Raw genomic sequence first — 23,757 nt, 5'->3', positions numbered from 1 at the left:
GAGCGAGCTACCGTCGGATTTAGCGAAGCTTCATTATTCGGCAGAGGTAGTTGGTTTAAACCTCTTATTGATCGACAATAGCCCCCTCCTACGAAACAGCCGATGCAAGCGAATCTGACGAAATCTAAGCACCCGAATAGTTGCAGCCTTAAAAACTACCGGGCTGGAGGGCGCATCAATTTCCTCGTGATTTGCAAGCGCCGTCGGTCCGAGGAGATGCCACGCCTCTAGCATTAATAAAGCGCCGCGCCAATATACGAACCATGAGCCCACTCCGACAGACTATTGCAGGAGTCGGAGCAGCAAGAGCAGATTTTTGGGCATCGGCAGTTGTACTGCGCGCGTAATATGTTTCCGCGGGCACCAATGGCGAACGTTCAGGGGCAGAACATGCTTGGAATGGAGGCATCTGCATGGTGATGGACGGAATAGCTTCATGGGTAAAGTGAAGTATAGGACTGTACTCGCGGAGTACAGGTACTTGCGAGGAACAATCCAGGGATTCTTCAATGGATGATTACTCTAGGATCAGCGATTTACGTAGAGATAGCTCCAAACAGTCTGTTTGATGAGAACAACAGTCGGATGTCTCTGCCGACGGTGGACCTGATAGCTTTGGAGTTGACGGTTAGAAATGGCTCTCGGAAAGAGTTCCGTTTTGGCGAACCTGACTTTTAACGGCAAGCGATGCGCCATCTCTCGGATCAACTTAAATGAAAGTTCACACCCTCATTCTTTCTGACGTCTGCACTGCTAAATAGCAACTACTGTCAGCTGTCAAAAGACGGCCCATCATGTTGTCCATCTATACCGGCAAATTAGCGCAGGCACGGCTTAACTCGGAGGTTTGAGTAGCGCCGACGCAGGGACCAAATTTTTTTTCTCTCAGATCTAGACCCTTGAGTGGCCAAAAGCTGGCACCCATTCAATTCCTAGTGTTACTTTGATAGCAGAGGCAGTTGATAGCAAGCTGCTCAGTGCCTGTGCTCGTTCGCCGAATGAATTCCGTAATTGCGACGGAAAGGCTGTTAGACCTTCCCGGGTAGGCGTTACAAATCCGAACTGCGTCTCGATGCCGCAAGTGGCACCTGAAAAGTAAAAAGTGAAAAAAATCGTTGCATCATGGAAGCGACGTCTGTGAATTGCCTCCTTCCTTCGCGAATCTCGCCATTTGTCATTTGAACAATGGCTCTCTTCATTTCATCTGACGCTCTTCATTCATCTCCAGCTCTCTTATCTTGACTCACGGGATGGTTGCACCGACTAAAATAATTTTGCGCAACAAGGATTCTTCACCACAGCAAACAAATTGCGTGATCACCCTATCAAGCTACTGTATCTGTCTTTGGAATCCTGCCAGCGGCCATCTGAAAAGCCGCTCTTCACTCTTGCCCGCTGTCTGTATCCTGGATCAACGGGTGAGTTGAAACGGCAAGGGAGAAGAAGAGAAGAAGAACAAAGAGAGGAATCCAGCAGCACATCCTGCGACATGCAGAAACTGCTGCTTTTCGGCCACGGCGAGGGTTCCGTTGATGGAGACGAGATCCTCAACGAGCGCGCCGTCTTCCACCATACCCACCACACATGGGCGCGCACCTTTTCCTGCCTCCCAGAGCTTTACATCCAGCCCGAATCGCTGGAGGAAATTGAATGGATGGTCAATTATGCGCGAAAATGGCGCAAGCGAATCACGACCGTGGGATGCGGACACTCGCCCTCTAACATTACCTGGACCTCGCACTGGCTGGTCAACTTGGACAAGTACAACAAGATTCTCTCGGTGGACGATAAAACCGGCATCGTGGTGATGCAGAGCGGCATTCGCCTGTATACGCTATGCGAGGAACTTGAACGCCACGGCCTGGCCATGCCGAATCTCGGCAGTATCAACCAGCAGTCAATTGCCGGTGCCATCTCGACGGGAACCCATGGCAGCAGTATCCGCCACGGCCTCATGTCCGAGGATGTCCTCGCTCTCAAAATCACCCTTATCGATGGCACCACCAAGTCCTGCTCCAAGGATGATAATCCCGAACTATTCCAAGCCGCGCTGCTCTCTCTGGGTTCTCTTGGCATCATCTCTGAAATCACCTTCCGCGCCGTCCCAGCCTTTAGCCTCAAGTGGAAGCAGACCATTGACTCTGATTTGCGAATGTTCAACGCCTGGCAAAAGGACTTGTGGACTCAGAGTGAGTTTGTGCGGGTCTGGTGGTTCCCTTATACACGCCGGGCGGTAGTCTGGCAGGCCGAGAAGACGGAAGAAGAACATCGCGAACCCCCGGTGAGCTACTACGATGGATCTTTGGGCTATTACGTCTATCACAATCTGCTCTACCTGGCCCAGTATGTGCCTCGCATCCTTCCGTGGGTTGAGTGGTTCGTATTTGGTATGCAGTACGGATTCGCCAACGGTTCCACAACGACAGCTGTCCAGCCAAGCCGCAAAGCCCTGTTGATGAATTGTCTCTATTCTCAGTTTGTCAACGAATGGGCGATTCCCCTGCACAAGGGCCCAGAGGCGCTTCGCAGACTCAGCTCGTGGCTCAACCAACTCACGCCCAATGACCCTGACTATGTGCCACACAACATTCCCTTCTCGGCCGAGGGCCTCTATGTTCACGCGCCAGTTGAAGTTCGTGTCAGTGATACGACTCTTACTTCAAACGCACGGCCTTATCTTGACCCAACTGTCAAGGATGGCCCGACGTTGTATCTCAACGCAACTCTGTACCGGCCTTATTGGCACGATCCACCATGTCGGGAACGTTACTATCAGGCATTCGAGTGGCTGATGAAGGATATGGGCGGCAGGCCCCATTGGGCCAAGAACTTTGAAACCTATAGTACCGAGATTGAAACCATGTATGGCGGTGACCTGGACAAGTTCAGACACATACGCGATGTTGCCGACCCAAACGGTCACTTCCTCGGGCCTTGGCATAGAGACCGCATCCTGCGCCAGGATGCTTGGTATGACTTTGAGGAGAGACTTTAGGAAGATGAATCCTCTTGCGCGTCCTCCTCTTAAGACAGGGATTGTGATTTCGGCCGAGTCTGGGCAACGCTGTGGCCCTGCAAGGCGGCAACTCTGGGCGATTCCGTGGGGGGTTTCTCAACAAAGGAACGGTTTAGCATTCATTCGGTGTAGCACCATTATAGACCTGGGCGGCAATCCTTCATTAGGCTATGTAAATATTTTCCTTTGGGCCGAGATGATGTCTCTTTTGGAGTTGGAGACGTCTGTAGTAGAATAGGCCCAGCACAAAATACATTTAGAGTTGTTATACCCCTAGCACGTTGGTTATCTGCTAGGCACAGTGGCTTGGTAGCTCGATTCATACAAATCAGGCAAAAATACTGGATACTGTCAAGGGCCATCACATGCAGGGACGACCAAATCCGTGATGGAGGCTAAAGACCCGTTGGTCTTACCTGCCGCATTGATGAGGGAGATCGTCAAGGAACCACATGGTCCGTAGTTGCGAGTAGTTGGCTTGCCGCATTCATGGAGCATAGGCGCCGCACCCCTTGACCGAATATCTGAGCAGTAGGCTCACAATATCAAGACTTTGATCCAAGTGCTGATCCTAAGGACTAACAAGCAATATACTCGTAGCTCCATGTGAGAACAAGACCGCCGATTGGACGCGCTTATCACGGCGCAAGGGTCCCTTTCATGTTTTTTTGTCTTATATGCCGCCCGTGGACCTCTTTAGTACAGTTTTTACCTGGGGTTTGATTCCTAGCACGAGTTTACGCTCGTATAAACGGGAAAATGGAACTTACTAGTATATGTATGTATGTCATCTGCAGCAAGCAAGCATGGGATGAAAAGCAATCCTTCGCCTAAAAAAGAGAGTCAGACAAGCTATCTCTATTTTTTCTTCTTCTTTCTCCTTCCTTTTCGTTGCCGTTAGTTCCTCGCCTCCGAGCCTATTTCACGTTTCGAAGGATTTTTCTGCTTGAGCGAGAGCCGCCGCTCCTCCCCTCCCCTCGGGCCGTATCCTACTGTATGTATGCTTATATGCCTTACTACTATATACCTTGTAATATACAGTAGTATGTGTGAACTTACTCGTGCTCTGTCTCTATGTGGTTTGCCACGGACCCCATTCTTGGCACGAAATTGCGCCTTTGGAAGGGGAGGGGGGTTAGATTGACCTACCCTAGAATTTTTCGGGCTCCTCTCCGCCGCCCTACCTAATACAGGGAATTGGTGGATCTTTTTTACCTTCAGATATGGTTCGTTTTTCTTCTTACTATTACTGTAAGAGGCTGGCCAATCAAATAGCTTCAAGGATCATCCTGACAAAAACCTCCAAATTCAATAAGAAAGTGTCCGAGTAGTTACTCGTATGGACGAGTGTTAAAAAGGGAAAAAGGTTCTTCATGCTCTTCCTGATTGGCGCGGAGAAACTTTTCGCTTTTTCTTTTTGATAGAGCGGGATAAGGGCAAGGAGAGCAAACGGGGGAGGGGTGGCGTTGAGTGAGCTGCCATTGGACGTTTGGGGGCTGAAGACGGAACAAGTGACAGGCTGCGTGTCCCCCTTGGCCTCTTTCTCCTTCTTCTTGTTTCTTCAGTTGTTACACAAGTAACGGGCCAGTCAGGCTGTGTGTCCTTGGACTTGCGTGTATGTTCCATGTATGATGAGAAGGTCGCATCTCGGGGGCTTACGTACTATGGATATGCGAATGCGAATCCTACTAGGGGGCACTTTGTATAGGTTGTGCCGCTGATGTGCGTGCGTGCCCTTTCTCGACAAGTTTTCTCACGACATGCCTTGGCAGCACCCTCTTTTGGGTGCAAAAGGGCCAGGAAGGGGTCTTAACAGGACACCCTTCCGATGAAGCTCCCCTTGTCTGGCCGTTTATCTGTTCTTTTCTCTCTCTCTTGTCCCTGTTGTCCCTCCCTTTCTCTCTTGTCCCTTGATTATAATCTTGCAGTTTTTTTGCTGCCCAATCCCTGGCGACCGAATCTCGGCACATGCAAAACTCGGCCACCAAAACAGACATTTGGCGTAAAACCCGGCAACAAAATCCGTAGTCGTACTGTACATGGCTGGTTCGGTAACTTTAGCTGCAGCATATCGGAACTTCTCCGAAAATGGTCCCTAGGCCGACCGTTTTGCTGCCTGCCAAGTCGTGATGCTGATATCCTAGATACAGAGCCTGCATACTCTTGATGCGCAGATTCATATAAGTAGTATAGTATAGGTCGTCGGAGGATTTTGCATCCTTCCTGAGCCAGCAAGGTATGCTAATTACAGCATCAACAGCGAGGATTCGGTGGCCCTGACCTAACTGAATACAGGTACGTCTCGTATAAAGAGCGAATCTCCATTGCCATGGCCCAATATCGCTCAGGTCCAGAACCGTCAACGACGTAGCTGGGTAGGGCCTAAACCTGTGTAGCGTCTCGTGATGCCTACCGCATCTGTGCCTGTGCCTTTAGACTGGGATGCAAGTCAAGAGATATTGGCTGAGGGCACAGATTCATCAACGCTTGCAAGTCGGTGAAGTTGCTGTTAGCCCTGTCTGTCGGAATTGCCCTGCATTGCCCAGGGTTATCCACGGGTAGTCGGGCAAAGGTGGATAACGGAGCTTAGTTCCAGAAGCGCAAACCGTTCAGACGCTCCGTTTCACTTGACTTGTCCCACAGAGGGTTGAACCTCAACAAGCCGGCACTGTTTCGAGAAGGTTCAACGTCTAACAAATAATTATGCCCGCGACAGAGAATAGCGGCCATTCCAGATACCCGTTGACGATTGTACTGAAAAAAACAGGTATACCTGATAAAAAAACATTCATGACACGGCGATGATGTAAAGAGAAATACCTTGAGGGGAACAAGTAGCAATACCGTACTCCGTAGAGTGGCATTTGCTCTCTTGGGCTGAACTGGGGGGTCTGACGGGAACATGAAGCGAGGCTAAAAGGAGAAACGGCCATGCAATCTGTAACATCTCATATTTTAAAAACAGGCTGAGACATGCTAGTAGCAGTAGTAGAGATGATTACCTGTGCAAGTATGACCTTGTAATATGTATGCCTGGCTGTGGCGGCCGGAGCATGGCTAGCATGTATGAAGTTGTGACGAGCATGGAGCGGTACTTTGCAGTACTTGTACTCGCACTACGGAGCCGGTTCCGTTGCTATCTCAGAGCAAAGATACGGTCCTATTATTTGGCATTGATACTATACTGGCAGTCATAGTCTCCCAGACAGCAGACCCCTTTAAAAGAGGTGTGCCAACAGGCTGGACAAACGGGAAAACAAGGGATGGAAATGCCCGAATGCAACTAGTGCGGGCTTTGCGGAAAGTTGACTTCCTGAGTCGGGTTAACAGCGGGATGGTGTCGCTATATTGCAATTTTTATTGCCGCTAGAGCAATCGTACCCTGTCAGGGCTGGAAAGTGAATTCCGAAGTGGAGAGAAGGGAGCCCAGAACTCGAGCCCAGAGATGTGACGAACATTCTATGATGGATCAAAAATAGATTGCCTAGCATATAAGTTGTGGTAAGCACCAACTCACAAACTTTGCGCCCCTTATAAAGTTACCTCCTAGTACGATAAACTTGTTATGAGAGTTAGTGCAAGTAGAGTGCAAGTATTGTCGCGAGCCGAGGACAAGGCAGTGGGGGGATTTGTCCAGGCGAGTTTGTGCGGACACGGCGCGATACGAATTGCTACCTTGGCTGAAACTGCAGTCATCGAGTTAGTTAAGCACCGGCCCGCCAATCCAATCTTGAAAAGCGAGATGTATGCTCGAGACAACCATGCCAGGGCAGGCTCTGAGATGACGAATATGCGGGGGAATAACCCTGGGTGAGGGGCTGGACTTTGTTCGATTCCATAGATGTGGCCCGCCGTTTGTTGAATGACTTGTAAGAGAGGCGGCACCGGAACATGCATGTGGGATAACACCAGGTGGATTGGCTCTGTCTATCTAGGAACCTAGAGGTGACAAGGTTTCGACCACACAGCATACTTTTGTGGTGTACCCAGAATCCCAGAGGATATAGCGACTGGTCAAACGTGCTGAAGACAGAGTTGTGACCAAGTGCGGTGACGGGGTGCCACCTGCGTAGAGATGGCAATAAGCGACGATGACCAGCAGGCTAACTACTACTGGCGCAACACTGGCCTGCGGATTGGGGTAAAGGCCAAACCAATGACGGCTTAGCAAAATAAACGTCTTGAAGCTGTTGCACATGGCGGGGCGCACCGGCGGCTGTGTTGATTCATCATCGCATTTCCAACTTGAACTTGGTGTCTCGGCGTGAGATGCGCAGGGAACGCTGAGACTCGGCTGCAACTACACGCTGTCACCGGGAGGAGTCTGAGTACGGCCATATCTCCGGAGTCCGCCGAAAGCGGCTGCCCCGTTGAAATAACACCGAAAGGGACATGGATATCGTCAGTAAGGACGCAGTGCAACAGGTCGAATGCATGATATCCCGCGTTCCGTGATCCGTGTTCCGTAGGATCGCAAAGGCGGTGATAAAGGCCGGCCGCACGGGGTATCCTTGCAACTCCAACGGGAAACAAAACAGGTGCCGCCAAGGCATCCCGGGAAGAGATGGAATCTCAAAGAATGCATATATAAACTCCTACTGACGATGTAGAAGATGAGAAGATGGTGCTATGAGAGTGCAGCAGATCTCACAACATAGGCAAGCTGTTTTTTTCTTTCTTTTTCTTCCTTTCTTGGTGGCACATTTGGTCGCCAATGGAGGGAGCCCTGCCGTGAGCAAACCGGATATTAAAGATGATTTCTTGCTGCGCACCGGCCTCCACACTTCAAGGAACGCTGTCCGTAGGGCAAGTCATGCCTGGTCGGAGGTGGAGCTGGGTTTCGGGTCCATCTCGTTCTACAAGTAAGTCAGTGGAGAAACTGGCAAAATCCCCGTTTGTCGGTATTATGTATGTATCGTATGCAACGCCGCCGATCGAAAGTTGAAACAAGGCAGAGGAGCATTACTTATCGCCACTGGACCAGGCTGATGCTGATGACTGCCATAGGTTGCATCGCAGAGTCGTAGGTGAGGCCTGGAGAAGTAGGTACGTTTGGTACCCACCTCTCACTTGCTGTGCTCTGAAGCAAAACTCCTTGGATCATGATGGCGGTAGTCCGCAACGGTCCCTGGAAACTCGCACCAACACCAATACTGGCACCAATACGGAATACTGGCACTGGCACTGCAAAGCTTGCGTGCTTGATTCCGGTGCCTCCACTTGGTCTTTGTTTGTGGGCTTTGCGCCTGGTCGGGCAACAAGAGAGTACGAGGAATCAAGCATCAGTGATCAGATGCAAGGGGAAGCGAAAGACAGGCAGGTTGAATCTCTCGAGGTCTGGTCACGATCTCAGGGGCTGAGCCTGGGGCGTGCCTGAGTCGGGAGTCCGTATTGCAGTCGTTGCTCCTGCCCATATCGCATATTGATCCTTGGATCTTGAATGAGTAGGTGAGCCTGAGTCGGGGCAGTTGCCGCGCACGTGCTATTCCGCAGCCGTACTTTACCGGTACCTGTACCTGTATCCGTACCTGTACTTGAGCCTGGCTGTCTGTCTGTGCTTGCAAACGGGCTGTGCACGTATTCGTAGATGCATGTACGGGTAGTTGAGCTGCCATGTCGCTCTGCCCATTGGCCAGGAAAGCAGCTGTACAGTACGAGTAAGAGTATGCCCGGATGATTGCGACGCCTTTCTACCTCTTTGGCTTCTTCTCCGGCGGGTGTCAGTTATTTGGCTGCAGGGATTCTTTGTTGGAGGGTCCCGCGTTTAAAATTAACTTAAAAGGCGTGGGAGACCTTGTCCAGCACGACGGGACGTCATGCCAGTTGGCTTGCCTTAGTGCTCTCTCTTGACAGGGGCCCGCTGCTCCAGGCGGAAAAGCGGTGCCGCTCTTCCAAGTGCTGGTGCTGGCGCATGCAGGCACTTGCAGGCACTCTGGCTCTTGGTTTCGAGTCGCTTGTCGCGCGCAATGCCACCAGACTCGACCGTTCGCCGTCAGCAAGGGGGGACGATCTTTGCTGCCAAGAGTGATGCCTCGCCAGGTTGGTTTTGGTAGTATCGTTGACTGTACCTCTTACTTACTAAGACACTTGTGCAGGTACTTGCTGGTTCCAAGCCTGACTCTTTTGCAGATAAGGTAAGGAAAGGAGGTAGGCGGCAAGTGGGTATGAGTCCGGGGAAGGAAGCAAGTTGCTTGCAGCCTTATCGGCCAGCTCTATTGCTGTTACATGACAAGTACGAGTAAGTTGAGGTACCGTACTCGTACTGGCCAACCTCAACAAGGTATACCGTACATGAATACATGTATTGCCTTGCCTTGCACTCGTAGGAGGCATGAGCCCCTTTTAATGCACTAAAGAAGCAAACATGGTATACGTATTTCCATTCCAGGAAAGACACCGGATTGGTTTCTATGCCGTATTGCCTTAGTTAGTGATACTTGTGTTGATGTCCATATGTCTTCAATATGGCACCTTGCCGACCAATCTACTTGCTCCCTAGCACTTACTCGTTAATAGTACAAGCACGGACCGTGCATCTACACAAGTGCCTACCTATAATATCAATACCTGTACGAGTACTGATGCGACCTCAGCTGAGCTCCTACCCCCGTAAGCTGTTTGATACTGCCATTTCCTCGTTGGCTTATCGACATGGATAGAGAAGATTCAAGGCGTTCGTTCAAGTTTTGATAGCATCATCACTGGGCCTAGGCACTCAATCACCAGTACATCCTATGTGACAGGTAATGTTTTGTATTCATTCTCGTCCTGGGGTGCCGGAGTTATGCGAGCACTTTGACAAAAAACTTCAGGCTCGTGGATGCTAAAGTTGCGGAGTGGACCTCGATACATGCGGACATGAACGGCAGTTGGTAAACGACAGCTTACCTCGGGGTCCATTTGCAGTTGTGTCCGGCGAGGTCATCATCGGCTCGGGTCTCTGTAGAGCTAGCAGCTTGCAGCCCACACCTCCAGGCGACGGGAATTTGGCCGTGGGCGACGAGGGATTGGCTGTGACTCGATGCCGCTAGTTTAGCTGCTTTGCATCTCTCGTACCCATTGCTTGCGACAAATGCCACATGTTGTTCTAGGGGGCAGATGTGCGTGAAAGCGTTATCGCGCGGGATGAGAATCTCACCGCGGTCCACACGTCCACACAATGGCGAGAGCCAGCCATGAGGGGGCCATGCTGAAGCCATCGACGATGGCCTCGCTTGTTGATGACCTATAATACAATACAGCACAGGCGAATGGATGGATGCAACGACATATGCTGCCAAGCTCTTATGACACCGAAATTCCAAATCTGGCCTCTACGTCATCACCAACACAGCTCTGATAGAAATCCGAGAATGTACATATTCTTCTCATGAAGCTCAACTCCGCCAGAGCGTATGCGGCTATCTTATCTATTATCCGGAGCGTTTTTGTGAATTTGAGTTTTGATCTTGCTTGAATCCGTCAAGCAAACGGAGTTTCCGGAGCAAGCCTCAACCCGAACCACACCGTTGCCCTTCTTGGAATTTACAACAGGTATCCTTCGAACCATAGCTTGGCTGTAGTGGCAGGCGGCAGCCACTCGGGGACGATGCCATTCTTTGCGTGCTCAGCCCCCCCGCGCCGTCTCTGCTCCGGCTCTGGCCCAACGGTGACTAGAGACTAGAGCAACGTGTCGCCAGTTACTGTGTACGCCGCGTCGGCTTGAAGACATCCGCCATCTCAATTGGTGGGTATCATCGAGTTATTCGCGGATTTTATTCCACGTTGGCAGATTCAAACGGTCTTGACGGAGAGGGCTGCTGCGTCAGCCGCCCAAAGGCGCGCCCCGAGGCACACAATCAGTGCCTTTGCCTCGCTTGGGGGCCTCAGCCGTTCCGGACCCCGTCGCGGCAAAATTTACCCGTGCTATTGATTATCTGCGTCTGCGTCTGCGTCTACGTCTTCCTCCTTGATATCAGGTTGCCGAATACGGGAGGAGGGGAGAGTCAGGAAAGCAAAGGCTCTCTATGGTGATGGCTTCTGTATGATTCATTTCAGAGCAGCCTTGCAATCCCGTCATCGGCGACCCCTCTTTCTTCTGGCTGTCTTGCTGCCCGCCTTTTCTGGCGATCAGACCCTCTAGCTCTGCACATAGTCCTGCTAACGTTCCCATACATTTTTAGTCTTTTGCTGCCTGTGAAGATTCCGAACCTCAAGAGCATCGTCAATGGTGGGATGTGTATGTATTTAGGGGCCAGTACAGCCCTAGTTCCTATCGTACATACTGGTGTATCTGTATCCGTGCTGTGTTGGTTTCCATTTGATATGTTATACCACACCCATCCTTATATATTGTCGTGCTGATGGCTTCGATGTCTGGGCTCCATTTCAATTTCTGTAGGTTCACCCCAAGCGACCGTGCCCCCGGGAACCACTGGACCGTTTTGGTCAGTGCTTTCCATTCGGCACCAGCTCCGTTTTCACCCCCACAATTAGGCGCCAGCCTGGGGTATTCCCAGCGGCGTGCACTGGCACACTAGGCGTTCAGTGGCGTCTGCAGGCCCCGTCTGGCTGGCGAGCAGGGGACCAGTTGAGTGCTGCACAGGTACCTTGGCTGCTGCTACCAGGTACGAGTACTGGCATGGAGGAGGGCCTCGTTCAGTACAGCACTGCGCTTCTACAGCACAACGCTGCATGCACATGCTCACATGGGCATTGCAGCATGGCAGCATGGCAGGACGCACATTTGTGCTCAGGACGGGAATGACAAATAATCGCAGGGGCAAAAGTGCGAGTGAGTACCTCTTGGGCTTCTCTGTCTGATGCTGCAGATATTGATGTCGGTATCGATAGGTACCCAGACCAAGCGCCTGTCAAACCCCATACCCGTATCTTCAGCAGCCTTGTTTGGGTACTCTGTACATGTGAGCACTGTACTGTACCCATTGATGGAATGGATGGATATAAGGGTCGAGCACCAACTCACCAAATTCTCCAGGTTAATGGAACCAACCGACCGCATTAGCCCGCTAATTAGCCCGCCCAACAGGTTCCAGATGTCTTCAGTTAGCCCGTCTAGCAGGCCCTACAGGAGCTGGTAGTCTTGGTCTGGTAGCATTTACCCGCACCCAGCACAGGGGCCACTGAACTTTGCGGCCGCCCACGAACCCTGCCAGAGCTGCCAAGCTCGTGGCTGCACGAACGGAAAAGGGAGCGCCGTTGTACCGAGAACCGAGTCCGGAGTACCTGTACGCTCCGCCGCGCTGTCGAGTACCACCTGGCGCAGCGAACACGCTCGGCGCGGGCAGCAGTCGTAGCCCTGGCAAGCCCTGGCCAGGCGGCGTCAGCACAAGAGCCAAGTACTCGAGTTCGTACCGGTACCTGTGGGCGACCTTACCGATACGCGGCAAGTACGGAGTGCCTGCTGACCCACGCCTTGTGGCTCTCTTCATCGATGCACCTGCCTTGTCCCACCTTCTGGTGCTTGCTTCCTGGCTTGGCTTCATCTGCCAGCTCAGTTCCAATCTTCTCTCTTGAATCCCCTCTTAGCTTTTGCTCTGCTCTGCTTCTGCCTTTGCTCTGCTTGTTAATCAATCTTCATCCCACATCAACTCCATCGTCGTCACCATCACGGATCTCCCACTCGCCCGCTCGCATAAACCACGCCAGAATCCCCCTGGCCGGACGAACCATTGCCGCTGCATCGCCATCTCCATAGTCTGGCTGCTGGAGAATCAATCAGCTTTGAGCTTCCGGCAGCCCAGTATTTCCAGCCGTGTGCGCCCCTGCTGCGCCGGCACCGTCTTTGACAGATACAGATACGGCACTGCCGCTGTATCTAGGATTTTAGACCCGTGAAATGCCCAGCAATTGGCCTTCCCATCTACTGTTCCCCCCCGTTCCCAATTAGAGAGAGTCACTTTAGTCTCTTTGGTCTGTAGACCGGATACCAAACCATGTCGGACGGCCGGGCCGGCATGAATCGCCAATTCCGCAACACAAATCGCCACAACTTCGATCCGTCCCAGCTTTACGCGCAACGAGAATCTTCTGGCAGCGGGCAGCGCGAGGTGCCTCCCGACGACATCATGGGCGCCAATCCTCACTTTGGTGATTTTAATTTTCCCTTCTCTGCAATACCCGATCTCCATATGCCTGATCAGCCCGGCATCAATAACCACCAGGCCGACCCTTTCTCACAGCATCAGCCCGGCGCCATGACCTCTGTGCCGCCACACAACATGAATGCCGTCAACAGCATTGCGAGGCAGCCATTCGTACCGATACACGACCAGCAGATGCCCAGCGTAGAGCTACCCAACGGTTCGATAGGGAGGAAATCGACTCCGGCGTCCAACTCCATCACCGATGACGGAAATGACGAATTCGGCCTCTTGAATCAAAATCGCGGTGATGGTACAGACTTGGGAGGCAAGTCAAAGGATGACTCGTCCTCTGCACCTCCGGCATGGAGCGAGCTCAAGACCAAGGCTGGCAAGGACCGGAAACGCCTACCACTCGCCTGCATCGCCTGCCGTCGCAAGAAGATACGCTGCTCCGGCGAGAAACCTGCCTGCAAGCACTGCATGCGGTCACGCATACCATGCGTTTACAAAGTCACCACCCGAAAAGCCGCACCGCGCACCGATTACATGGCCATGCTCGACAAGCGACTCAAGCGCATGGAAGAGCGCATCATCAAGATACTGCCAAAGAGTGACCAGGAGACAATATCGACCGTCCCCCGCGCCGTGGTCAAACCCGCCATCCCCGGCACCGGCACAATGTCGTCAAACAAGGTATCTACCAAGAAGCGCAACGCCGACGAAGCATTTGGCCGAGATCTCGAGGCTTGGGCCAAGGCCCCCAGGCCGAAGCTACCAGAAGATCATGCGGCCGGCTCGCCTGAGTCTCGCGAAGCTGCAGAGAACGAACTGCTACGCGAAGGAAGAGAAGCCCTCCCCCCCAAAGATGTCCAGGAACACCTCACCGAAGTCTTTTTTGATAATGTTTATGGTCAATCATATCATCTTCTCCACAAACCAAGCTACATTCGCAAATTAAAGTACGACACGTTTTCCACAGGGGAATGAAGCACGTCGCCTTTCCTTCCTAGTGAAACCCTTTCGTTCATTCGTCCATACAAGATCCAAACAGCTAACGCGAGCTATAGGAATGATACGCTCCCGCCTGTGCTGGTCCTCTCCGTGTGTGCCATCGCAGCGCGCTTCACGTCGAGCCCAAAGTTCAACTCGACTACCAAGCAATTCATGCGTGGAGAGGAATGGGCTTCTCACGCCAGAGATATCTGCACCAAACGATACGACTGGCCTAATATAACGATACTGACTTGTCTTCTCATCTTGGGAATGCACGAATTCGGAACATGTCACGGCGGCCGAGCCTGGGCCCTGGGTGGGCAGGCTATTCGCATGGCCTTTGCTCTTCATCTGCACAAAGATTTGGAGTATGACCCGCAGTCGCGGAGTAAGAAGGTCAAGCTGAGCTTCATTGACCGCGAAATTCGTCGCCGTGTCATGTGGGCTTGTTTCATGATGGATCGATTCAACTCGTCCGGCACAGACCGCCCAGTCTTCATCAAAGAAGAAACCATCAAAATCCCTCTTCCCGTTGCTGAGAAATATTTCCAGTTTGATATGCCCGCTCAGACAGAATTCCTAGATGGCAGCGTCCCCGAGTCTAACATGTCCGAACAAGGCGAGGTGGATAACCCTCGTGACAACATGGGGCCGTCTGCCTATACTATTCGATGTGTGTCTATTTGGGGCCGTGTCGTTACGTACTTGAACCAGGGTGGCAGAGAACAGGATCCATATCCGATGTGGAACAAAGACTCCGAGTATGCTAAACTGGTGCGGGACACTGAGGAGCTACTGCGTACACTTCCCGAAAGCCTGCAGTGCACTCGCGAAGCTCTGGAGATTCACCGAGCAGAGAGCACAGCAAAGCACCTCCTGTATCTCCACATGGCCATTCAGCAAAACTTGCTCTTTCTTCACCAAGCCGCCGTTTCCTTCTCCCAAGATCGTGTCGGCGAGGAAGCACCAGATGACTTCATCCCACGAGCCAGCGTCAATACTTTTGCGGCGGCTAACAGGATATCAGACCTGATAAGAGACGCTGAAGAGGTGCAGTGCAGCATATCGACACCTTTTGCTGGGTACTGCGCCTTCTCCTCGGCCACCATCCACATCACCGGCATCTTTTCTGGAAACCCAGCGATGAAAGCTACCGCGGAGGCTAATTCTAGCGTAAATGTGAGATTCCTGCGTAACATGATGAAGTATTGGGGCATGTTCCACTGGATGGTAGAAAACATTCGCATCCAGTTTCGCAACGCCCTCGATGCTGCCCGCACGGGAGGCCCCAACAACGGGAGTACCGCTTCTTCTCCGATCCTGCAATATTCTGACTGGTTCAACCGTTATCCTCACGGAGTTTCGGACACGGACTACATGGATCCCGCCGTGTATAGGAAGAAGGAGCGGGGAGAGGATGGTGCTTTGGAACAGAAGCCAGAGCTGCAATCGATTGAAGAGTTCTTTATGGCTGTTGGGCCGATGCTGAACGACAAAGATGGGCAGCGACCTGGACCATCCAAACGGAAGGGCACCCTGAAGAAGCCAACCGTGTCGAATACGGGCATTGCGGAGCCGCAGAAGACGAACGAGCAACATGCGGCAGCTATGAGCGGGCAACACCTCCATGACCAGATGAGACTCGCCATGCAGCAGCAGCAACAACAACAACAATCTGGACAACCGCCGAGATTTCCCAACTCGCTTGGGGTGCAGACAACCAACCCATCTGGTTTCAACTCCCTTACCGTATCGCAACCACAAAATTCAACATACCCTATGATGCCACTAGGCCCTGCTAACGCTGCACAATTCCCCCAGAGTGTGCCACTGCAGAATTTCTTCTCTACAGATCTGCTGTCTATGAACATGGAACCGTCAAACAGCATGATGAACTCGCTAGACAAACAGATCTCCTATGGGGACTTCTCCATGGACGCCGGGAATGTCCTGATGAACGGATCTAGCGGCTGGGGAGGCATGTCTGGAAGCAACCCTCAGTCCAATTCTCAGATTCACGGCCAGCAAGGCATGAAGGCTGAGAACATGAGCGGCGACGATTCTCACACCCAAGATCAGATGGGTAGCAATGCTCTAAACCCGTACCTTGGTCAGGACGCATCCCCTGGGTGGTTCTTACAAATGGAGGGTCAAGACATGGGCTTTGGAAGTGTCGATCCTTTTGCGAACTTGTTTGGCAGCAATGGAGGAATGCTTATGGCTGACCACCAGGGTGGTATGTAATGACATACCACGGAAACTATTGGATGAGAGTTCGTGAGAGGCACACTGTTGTGGGAGAAGGATATATCAAGGCGCCCTTTGGGCGTGTTCTTCATTACTCGTATATTTTATCTTGCTATTTTTAAGACGGCAGGGCCGGAAACGACTGCTGTCTCTGTCAAATTGGTCACAACGTCGGATTATGAAAAATATGTGTGAGCATTTCTGGAAAGGAAAATGGCGCTTGGGAAGGATGGATATTGGATATTTTTCTTTTTTGGCTCAAATCGGACATATGTATATCCATGTATATACCCAGGGAACACGATTTTTGGTCTTTTGGGAGGGCGGGAGGAGCATTGATGATTGGCCTTGCCTCTAGCATATCTGGTTTTTTATTCTTATTCCTTTTATTTTTTTATCCCTTGTCGTTGATATATTTCATGGAGATGGGAAAGGGGACGGAAAGGAACGGAAGGGAACAAACAGTTGAAATGAAACGGCCTTTCAATCTCTTTTCTTTTGGTATTCAACGGTTCGATGTGTGCTATTTTGATTGATTGATTGGTGTTTTTATTTTGTTCACTTCACGATGGGAAGGATTTAAAGGCCGTCTGAAATTGGTATCGTATGATGAGTTGGATGTGGCCTCCAATTGTATATCTTTTATAATTATCAACTCCTCTTCACTAGAATGTCATAACATCATATCATTTTCTACCTTCATCTCCAAATTCATATACGCCCTCCGCTATGCCCAAAAAAACAACAAACCAAAAGTGTACGTAATGCCTAACCATCTAAGTAAGGCCATTTTCATTATCCAAACGCTGTGGTCTCATATCCATCATTACAGGTCATATCAATCCGCTTCCCTTTTATAAATTTACCCTGCTATCCGTCCGACCCCATTTTCCCCTTAAGAGTTTTCCGTACCGTATTTCTCCCCCCCAAACCATTAATCCTTCTTAATATAGACTGGAATTCCATACAAAACAACTGCCGCGCCATTGAGATACTTGAAGCGGCACGCATTTCTCGCCGTGGCCACCGCCTCCGCGAGTGATGCGTTGCAAAGACCATCTCCGCGCTCATGGCGACTCGCTTCCTCAATCTCCTCAGCAAAGCTCCTAGCCTTGCCTTTACCCTTGTTCGTCGCTCCATCAAACGTGCCCCTGGCAAAGAGCCCCCATTCTTCAAAAGTCTTGCCGGCAAAGCGGTCAATGTCGCGATCAGTCACATCCCAAAGCGTGCCCACGACAGCCGGACATCCGGCCATCATGTAGTTCCAAACAGGGCCATAACTCTCAAACTCGCCCGCATCTGTCAGGGCCGCGGAGCTGCAGCCCATGAGGAACGTCGTTGGCTTGCACTTTTCCAAGCGGCGGATCGTCTTGCCACGGATGTACTGAGCACCGCTGCCGTGGCCAAAGTACACCATAATCTCAGACGTGGCGAGAGCCCTTTCGAATTCTGACTCCTTTGGTGCCTTGTTGATAATGCCGCTCCACGATGAAAGACCCGAAAAAGCTGATTGGAAGAACGTTTGCGTATTGGTCAAGTCGGATGAAGGGTTAAGGATATACGTGCCAGCCTTTGCCGAGACAAAGTGCCCATGCGACTTTCTTGCCGGATCTCTACCAGCCTCTCGAATAAGCTGACGAAGGCACGCCAATGACGGTACGCGTGACACGGAAAGGCCATCCATGCAGGGCATTGACTCCCAGGGGAAGGCATGGAGCAGCTTGTCGAGAACGAGCACAATATGCGTGCCCTCCTCCCTTTCAGTAGAGTTGGCAGCGTTGTGATATCCGCGTAGAGCATCGTACGTCTCTAGAACCATCCCGTCAAAATCAATTTCATCATAAGCGTTCCGCTCGCCATGGAATTGCAGAATATCCACAACAAAGTAAAGTAAATCATTCAACGCCTCATCAAAGTCGACGTCAGGCTCAGTCGGATCGCCCAACCCGATGAATAGGTCGAGTATCCTGGGATCCAAAGTGACAGTCTCAGTTTTGAGGGTCGTCTTCTTTCCGCGGGCCTTGTTTCGAGACGGCAGCATCCTGTCAAGCATTTGGTGGAAATCCCTTTGAAAGCGAGCCAACAGCTCCGCATTCTTACGGTGTTGGGAAAACATGCCCTTAAATCCTCCTAGCCATGTGGTCTCAATGGTGACCAAGAGTTTCTTCAGTCGAGAATCCAGGGCCTGTCGCTCAGCCCACCAGGCACCACGCTCTCCTTTGGCAGTAAAGTCTCGCGCGGAGTGACTGCTTTCGTTGGCTAGCTTGATGAGCTCCAGCAGCTCGTCACGGCCATGTACAAAATTGAAGACCTCGGAATCAGCATCCCGAGAGTTGGCCCTCTCCAAAGGCAAGCGCAAGATGAACGGACCCTGGCCCGCCTGAAATTTGGTGATACAAAGATCATGGCGATTATCGCTCAAAGAAATCGAGATAACGCTCCATTTCCTCGGGATCAAGTCAACATATTTCTCCTGGAAGTTGGTCATGTCGGCCATTGCTTCCATCGTCGGTGGCTTGTGGACTGGAGTTGCAACACGAACAGGGATCGTATCGTTATTAAGCCCGGCCAGTGTCTGCTGCTCTCGTTGCCAAGTCACATTTCGAGCCATGTCAACAGCAACTGTGCCTAGCCCAGATGTTGAAAGTAATTTCGAGGCCAATGCCGCCGATAAGAAAATAACGGTGCTCTGGAGCAGAGCAGAGATGCGACGAACCATGCTGCTGTCAGAGCTTGACAGCGCAGAGGCGTGAGCTTCGATTAAAAGCTCTTGTGCTCTTTTCAACGCATCAGCAAAGGCAGGAGAATCGGAATCGGAATCACTGGAATTCTTCCGGAGCGCTTCAGCAGCATGTAGGTCCATAGTGGACACGGCAGGGAATGAAATGGTCGAGTCTTGCATAACCGAGAAGACAGGATCAGAAATCATCTGTTCCATACTGTGACCAATTAATGATTCTGCCATCATGACTTGTTCCTGAGAAAGCACGCCAACAAGTTTGGGCAAATCTTTGAGCTGCTCTAGGGCTTGTAGAGCCGACGACCAATCCTTCTGGTAAATGAGCCCCAAAGTGCGTGACAAGATGATGGCGGCGTGTAGGCTGGCATAATATATATCTTTTGGTAGCTGTACGATATCTGCTGCAGTTGCCGCTTTGGATTTGGCCGTAACACGCTTAGAGGGTTTAGGGGCAGCCTTTGTTTTTGTTGATCTGGTGGATCTCGTAGTCCTGGCTTCAGCGGCAGGTTCCTCAACGGTATCGCTGTCGTATTCATCCTCAGCCGAGCTGAGAAGACGAGCAGTCTCCTCTGCCATCTTCAGAAACTCGGCTGCTTTCTCGTCTTCTCCGATTTCCCAATAAAATTCTCCGAGTTGACGAGCAAAGCGGACACGAGCTGAACAGGTATCGCGTGGTAGCTGTTCTTCTGCTTCCTGGAAAGTAGTGAGTGCCTTGGGAAGCTTTCCGGCCTTGAGGTAGACTGATCCGGTCCAGATAGCCACCTGTGCTTTGTAGAGAGAAGATTGCGTGCTCTCTGCAATCTTCCAAGCAGACTCGGCATAATAGACTGTTTCCTGAAACATGCCGATATGGGCGTAAACCGAAGAGATGTGTAGCAGGCTCCGAATAAGCGGACTGGCTAGAGTCCAGAACCGAGGACCAGCCACCTTTCCCCTTGACGATGTTAAGTCTGAACTGCTGGTATTAATGTCTGAAAGGCTCATATCGACGCTCTTTTGGTCGGCTTCCAGTGCTGCTTCCAGCTTGGTCCAGTTGTGAGTAAGCATGCGGACGCTCGTTTTCACAAGCGAAAGGGCCTCTTGTATATCTCCAGCTTGGAGAGTCACAATGGATTGCAACAATGAGGTGAGAGATATGACCATCGAGGCGTGAGACTTGTTTCGAGCCCAAGAGGAGTACGGACTATTGCAAATCTTACTAGCTTTGGATAGGCAATCAAATCTGCGAACTGTTAGCTTTTCCGTTCTTTTTTATACATGCATGGCATTCAGAGATATACTTACGCAGTGTCCATGTCGCCAATACCGGTGTGGTACTCTGCTTGGGAAAGGTAAAATTCGGCAAGAACTTGGCGCGACAGCCCACCATAGCGACTGAGAAGCTCTTGAGTCTGTTCTATTGTCTTTAGAGCTTGAGGATAGAGCCCGATGTTAACGTATTGCGCTGCTAGCTGACTATGGCTGAGGACTAGTCCATCACCAGTGCCTTCTGTAGACCCATCGAATACTCTTGACAAGGTGATGTTGAGCTCCGAAATGGCAAGCTGGAGACGTGTCTCTCCTTTAAGGCCTGCAAGCTGGTGCAAAGAATGGAGATGATCAAGGAGGCCCTGAGGGTCGTCTATTATGGTAAATAGCTCGTCTTGCGTCTGACAAGTCCCAATCATGGATTTCCAGGAATCGATTGCCTCGTTGATTAGCGTCGACATTGATCTATCAACGCGTATCAAAGCACCGATGGAGGTGCAATAAGCCTGCATATGGGGAATGAAGTGGGCTAACGAGGTATCCTCCCCGTTACCTTCGGTTTGCATATGCTCCCAGGTTTCCTCAGCCAGAGAAAGGACTTTGGCAAGCTGCTCTTCCTCTCCAAGATTCTGGTAGCAAAGATGTAACAACACGCGGAGCCGACGCACCGGATATTTTTCCAGTGTATATATGCGAAGCAAGGCAGCCACTCCTGCATCGTAAAGACTAAGAGGTTGTGATGAAGTAGAAGAGTTGGTAAGGCTAACACGCGTTAAATGTTCTAAAACTGCAGCACGCTCGGCCTCTGGGAGAGGAAAAGTCCATTCGTTCCACGAACTGTCAATTTTGGACATGGAGCGCAGAGTGCGTGACATGAGAGATACTTTGTCGTTCATGCTCCATGCGAGGCTCGGTGACTGTGTATCGAGGGCAGCGGCGACATCGGCCAAAACGCCATTCTCAGCCATACTAGAACAGATATATCGCAGCGTTTGCACGGCATCCTCAGTCCTGCCAGAAGTTTTGCACAAATCAGCAAACATCTCAATCTTTGTCGATAGCTGCGCCTTCTCCTTTTCTGCTTCGGTACAGTCCTTAACCACGTCAATTGATCGATGCAAGGCCCGCAGGAAATGCTTATTCTCTTCTTTAGATCGACTAGATTTCTTCCGAAGTTGCGAAAAGATGGAAAAGTAAAGACTTGAAATCTTGACGGCGTAGGTGCCAAGGTTGTCTAACTTGGTGGTGGATAAAGTCGAAGCATTCATGCAATCGAGCAGTGAGACACAATGTTGAAGGACATCATCGATGGCTTGCCACCCACTCGCGTCTGACTGGATGTCGCATTTGATGACCATCAAGGTAGCATCGAGGGTCTGTCCTATGGATTGTGCAACTAGCTGTCGTCGCTGATCAAACTGAAGAACTTGCTTAGACGACGCATCTTTGTTTGGTGGTAGTCCTGTCCATCGGCGAACAAATCGTGGATATTTGAGAACGAACGTTTTAAGATGGTTTACTAGGTCGCTTGGAACGGTGCTTTCTGCTGCTTTCGGCCCTAGACATGTCATTAGGAGGCCAACGACGGAGCGCCTTGCAAGCGACAAGCTCTCAAGAAGTTCATTCAACTCTGCAATTGTTCCACTGAGGCTGCCATCTAGGCCTTCGATGACCTCACAGAGCAGAGGCTCAATAGTATGATCCATATCGGCCTTCTTCAATGCTACGGCAAGGAGGCGCGCTGAGACGGAGCATCTGAGAACAGAGGAGTCCTGCCCCGGGGTTAGTGAGCTCTTCAATTCCTGGAACCATCGGTGCGCTTCGGTATATCGGCGTTCAGCCTGAGCTGCGGATCCTAAAATCTGATGTATCGATGCTAGAGGAGAGTCGAATGATGTTGCTGGACGATATTTTTGGGCATGAATAAGCTGCATTATGGTGTCGTATGATTCAGAGGCTGTTTGGTAGACGGAGCCTTTGTCTAGTTTTTGGCGACGGGCATAAGCTCGTAAACAGCGAGAGAAAGGGGAGACTACATCATTATCGATGTTTCCTTTGTGACCGGCCAATTTCCACCACTTGAGTTGGATCCGGAAAGCTAGAGATTGTAGTTCGAAAGCAACATCGGGGGATGGGTTGAGTCGTGGCTCGGTAGCTACTGCGTCCTCCTGGCTGGAGATGCTGGGCGCAAGCGAAAGGAGAACTTGGGATAGAGATGCCATTTGGCGTGCAGCCTTTGCGGCCTCCTTTGCCCCCTCCTTGGCCACAGCAGATAGTAGATTGAACGGAGACGAGGCATATGAATCGGCGAGATAGGGTAGGATGACCTCTATGTGAGAAGGCTTCTTTGTCGCCGCAATTAGCTTTAGAACCTGCATCTGGTAGCCTGTGATGGTGGCAAGGCTTTGCTTCGAGATGGAGCCATTGAAGTTCAACAAATCCGCAATTGCTGATGTGGTAGTTGTGATTTCGGATCCTGACTTCGCGCTGCTTGATTGTGCCCCATTGATTATGCTGTCTAGCCTTCGCTTCAGCACTCTCAGCTCTTTTAAAGCTTGATCATGCATCCCCAAAGCTAGCAGCTTCCCTGTCAGCGCTGACATGCCCGTCTCCAGCTGAAAGTCTGCTTCGTCCGGTTTTGTTGGGCCCTTGATAGCTCGAAGCGCAGAGAAGGCAATGCGCGCACACTCTACTGTGGCAAGGCATCCGGTCGACTGGGAGGGCGCTTGTAATTTCGTCTGGTTCGATTCGACATTGGCGGATGTAGCAAGTCGATTGAGGGCTCTAGGTTGCGCAGGAGATAGCGGTGAGGATGAGGATCTTCGTGATGACTGTCTGCCCGCTTCTTCTCGAAGATCGCCGTTCTGTTTCGACTGGGTAGAGGAAGGTAGAGGCTTCGCAGCCTCTGACAGCGTCTTGAGGGTGACATTGATGATGTGTGTTGCCAAGGCAGCCCTTTCCCGTGAGCTCAGAGTCTCGCCATCCGACCCAGCGCTGCTTTTTGTTTTCATCGCGGTTCCGGCCTTTGTGGATCGTGACTTTGGTCTCGGCGGTTGCGATTCGGGTTCTGGCAGCAAAAGTTCTTTGAGTATTACTACGGCGGCGGGCGTGCAGCTCGATGTTGACGAAACGGCTGCCTTGACGGCGTCGACCTTTGCCTGTAATGAAGCCATCTAGAGTGTTCTTTCCGCCCGGAGGTGTTAATCATATCATCTCAATGTAAAAGCCAATCCAAAATAGATTCTGCCTTGCGGCGTGAAGCTGATTATACAAATGAGTGCACGAGCCTAATGTGGTAATCAATCTTCAACTGCTAGAGAGCAGGGATGCCGGGTTAGAGCTGTCACGGGTAAATATCGGGGGTTGTCTAGGGCAACTGGACCGGACAAGCGCCATTTCGGAGATCCGACTACGATTTGCCGGGTTCT

At 51.3% G+C, this 23,757-nt stretch overlaps 5 protein-coding genes across 5 annotated transcripts; 3 read left to right on the top strand and 2 right to left on the bottom strand.

Moving 5' to 3' along the window:
* Nucleotides 1-1,035: 1,035 nt before the first annotated feature.
* On the top strand, nucleotides 1,036-3,413 carry M431DRAFT_512426 (hypothetical protein). Its single transcript, XM_024919833.1, has one exon. The coding sequence runs from the start codon at nucleotides 1,490-1,492 to the stop codon at nucleotides 2,993-2,995; it is 1,506 nt and encodes a 501-aa protein (XP_024769898.1). The 5' UTR covers nucleotides 1,036-1,489; the 3' UTR covers nucleotides 2,996-3,413.
* A 1,330-nt stretch (nucleotides 3,414-4,743) lies between these two features.
* M431DRAFT_263148 (hypothetical protein) lies at nucleotides 4,744-5,393 on the top strand. The gene has a single exon (XM_024913881.1). It carries the CDS (start codon nucleotides 4,845-4,847, stop codon nucleotides 5,181-5,183), a length of 339 nt encoding a protein of 112 aa, XP_024769897.1. The 5' UTR covers nucleotides 4,744-4,844; the 3' UTR covers nucleotides 5,184-5,393.
* Nucleotides 5,394-11,487: 6,094 nt separating this feature from the next.
* M431DRAFT_541920 (hypothetical protein) lies at nucleotides 11,488-12,832 on the bottom strand (the record flags this gene model as incomplete). Its single annotated transcript, XM_024921112.1, has 3 exons — nucleotides 12,118-12,832; nucleotides 11,982-12,080; nucleotides 11,488-11,820 (listed from the first exon to the last, which is right to left on the bottom strand). The coding sequence occupies exons 1-3, from the start codon at nucleotides 12,499-12,501 to the stop codon at nucleotides 11,488-11,490; spliced, it is 816 nt and encodes a 271-aa protein (XP_024769896.1). The 5' UTR covers nucleotides 12,502-12,832.
* Nucleotides 12,833-13,293: 461 nt separating this feature from the next.
* Nucleotides 13,294-16,338, top strand: M431DRAFT_95939 (hypothetical protein; the record flags this gene model as incomplete). Its single annotated transcript, XM_024924762.1, has 3 exons — nucleotides 13,294-14,060; nucleotides 14,169-15,645; nucleotides 15,679-16,338. The coding sequence occupies 3 exons, from the start codon at nucleotides 13,294-13,296 to the stop codon at nucleotides 16,336-16,338; spliced, it is 2,904 nt and encodes a 967-aa protein (XP_024769895.1).
* Nucleotides 16,339-17,275: 937 nt separating this feature from the next.
* On the bottom strand, nucleotides 17,276-23,502 carry M431DRAFT_486178 (hypothetical protein; the record flags this gene model as incomplete). The annotated part of the gene is made up of 2 exons (XM_024916366.1): nucleotides 17,276-20,303; nucleotides 20,366-23,502. The coding sequence occupies 2 exons, from the start codon at nucleotides 23,500-23,502 to the stop codon at nucleotides 17,276-17,278; spliced, it is 6,165 nt and encodes a 2,054-aa protein (XP_024769894.1).
* Nucleotides 23,503-23,757: the final 255 nt, after the last annotated feature.

Source organism: Trichoderma harzianum (assembly GCF_003025095.1).
Source record: "Trichoderma harzianum CBS 226.95 unplaced genomic scaffold M431scaffold_15, whole genome shotgun sequence".
NCBI classification, from domain to species: Eukaryota; Fungi; Ascomycota; class Sordariomycetes; order Hypocreales; family Hypocreaceae; genus Trichoderma; species Trichoderma harzianum.
This window is presented reverse-complemented; position numbering and strand designations above follow the sequence as displayed.

What these genes read in the sequence shown, in the direction of transcription:
- M431DRAFT_263148 (XM_024913881.1), top strand. Translation starts at nt 4,845, where the DNA reads ATGAAGCTCCCCTTGTCTGGCCGTTTATCTGTTCTTTTCTCTCTCTCT.
- M431DRAFT_512426 (XM_024919833.1), top strand. Translation starts at nt 1,490, where the DNA reads ATGCAGAAACTGCTGCTTTTCGGCCACGGCGAGGGTTCCGTTGATGGA.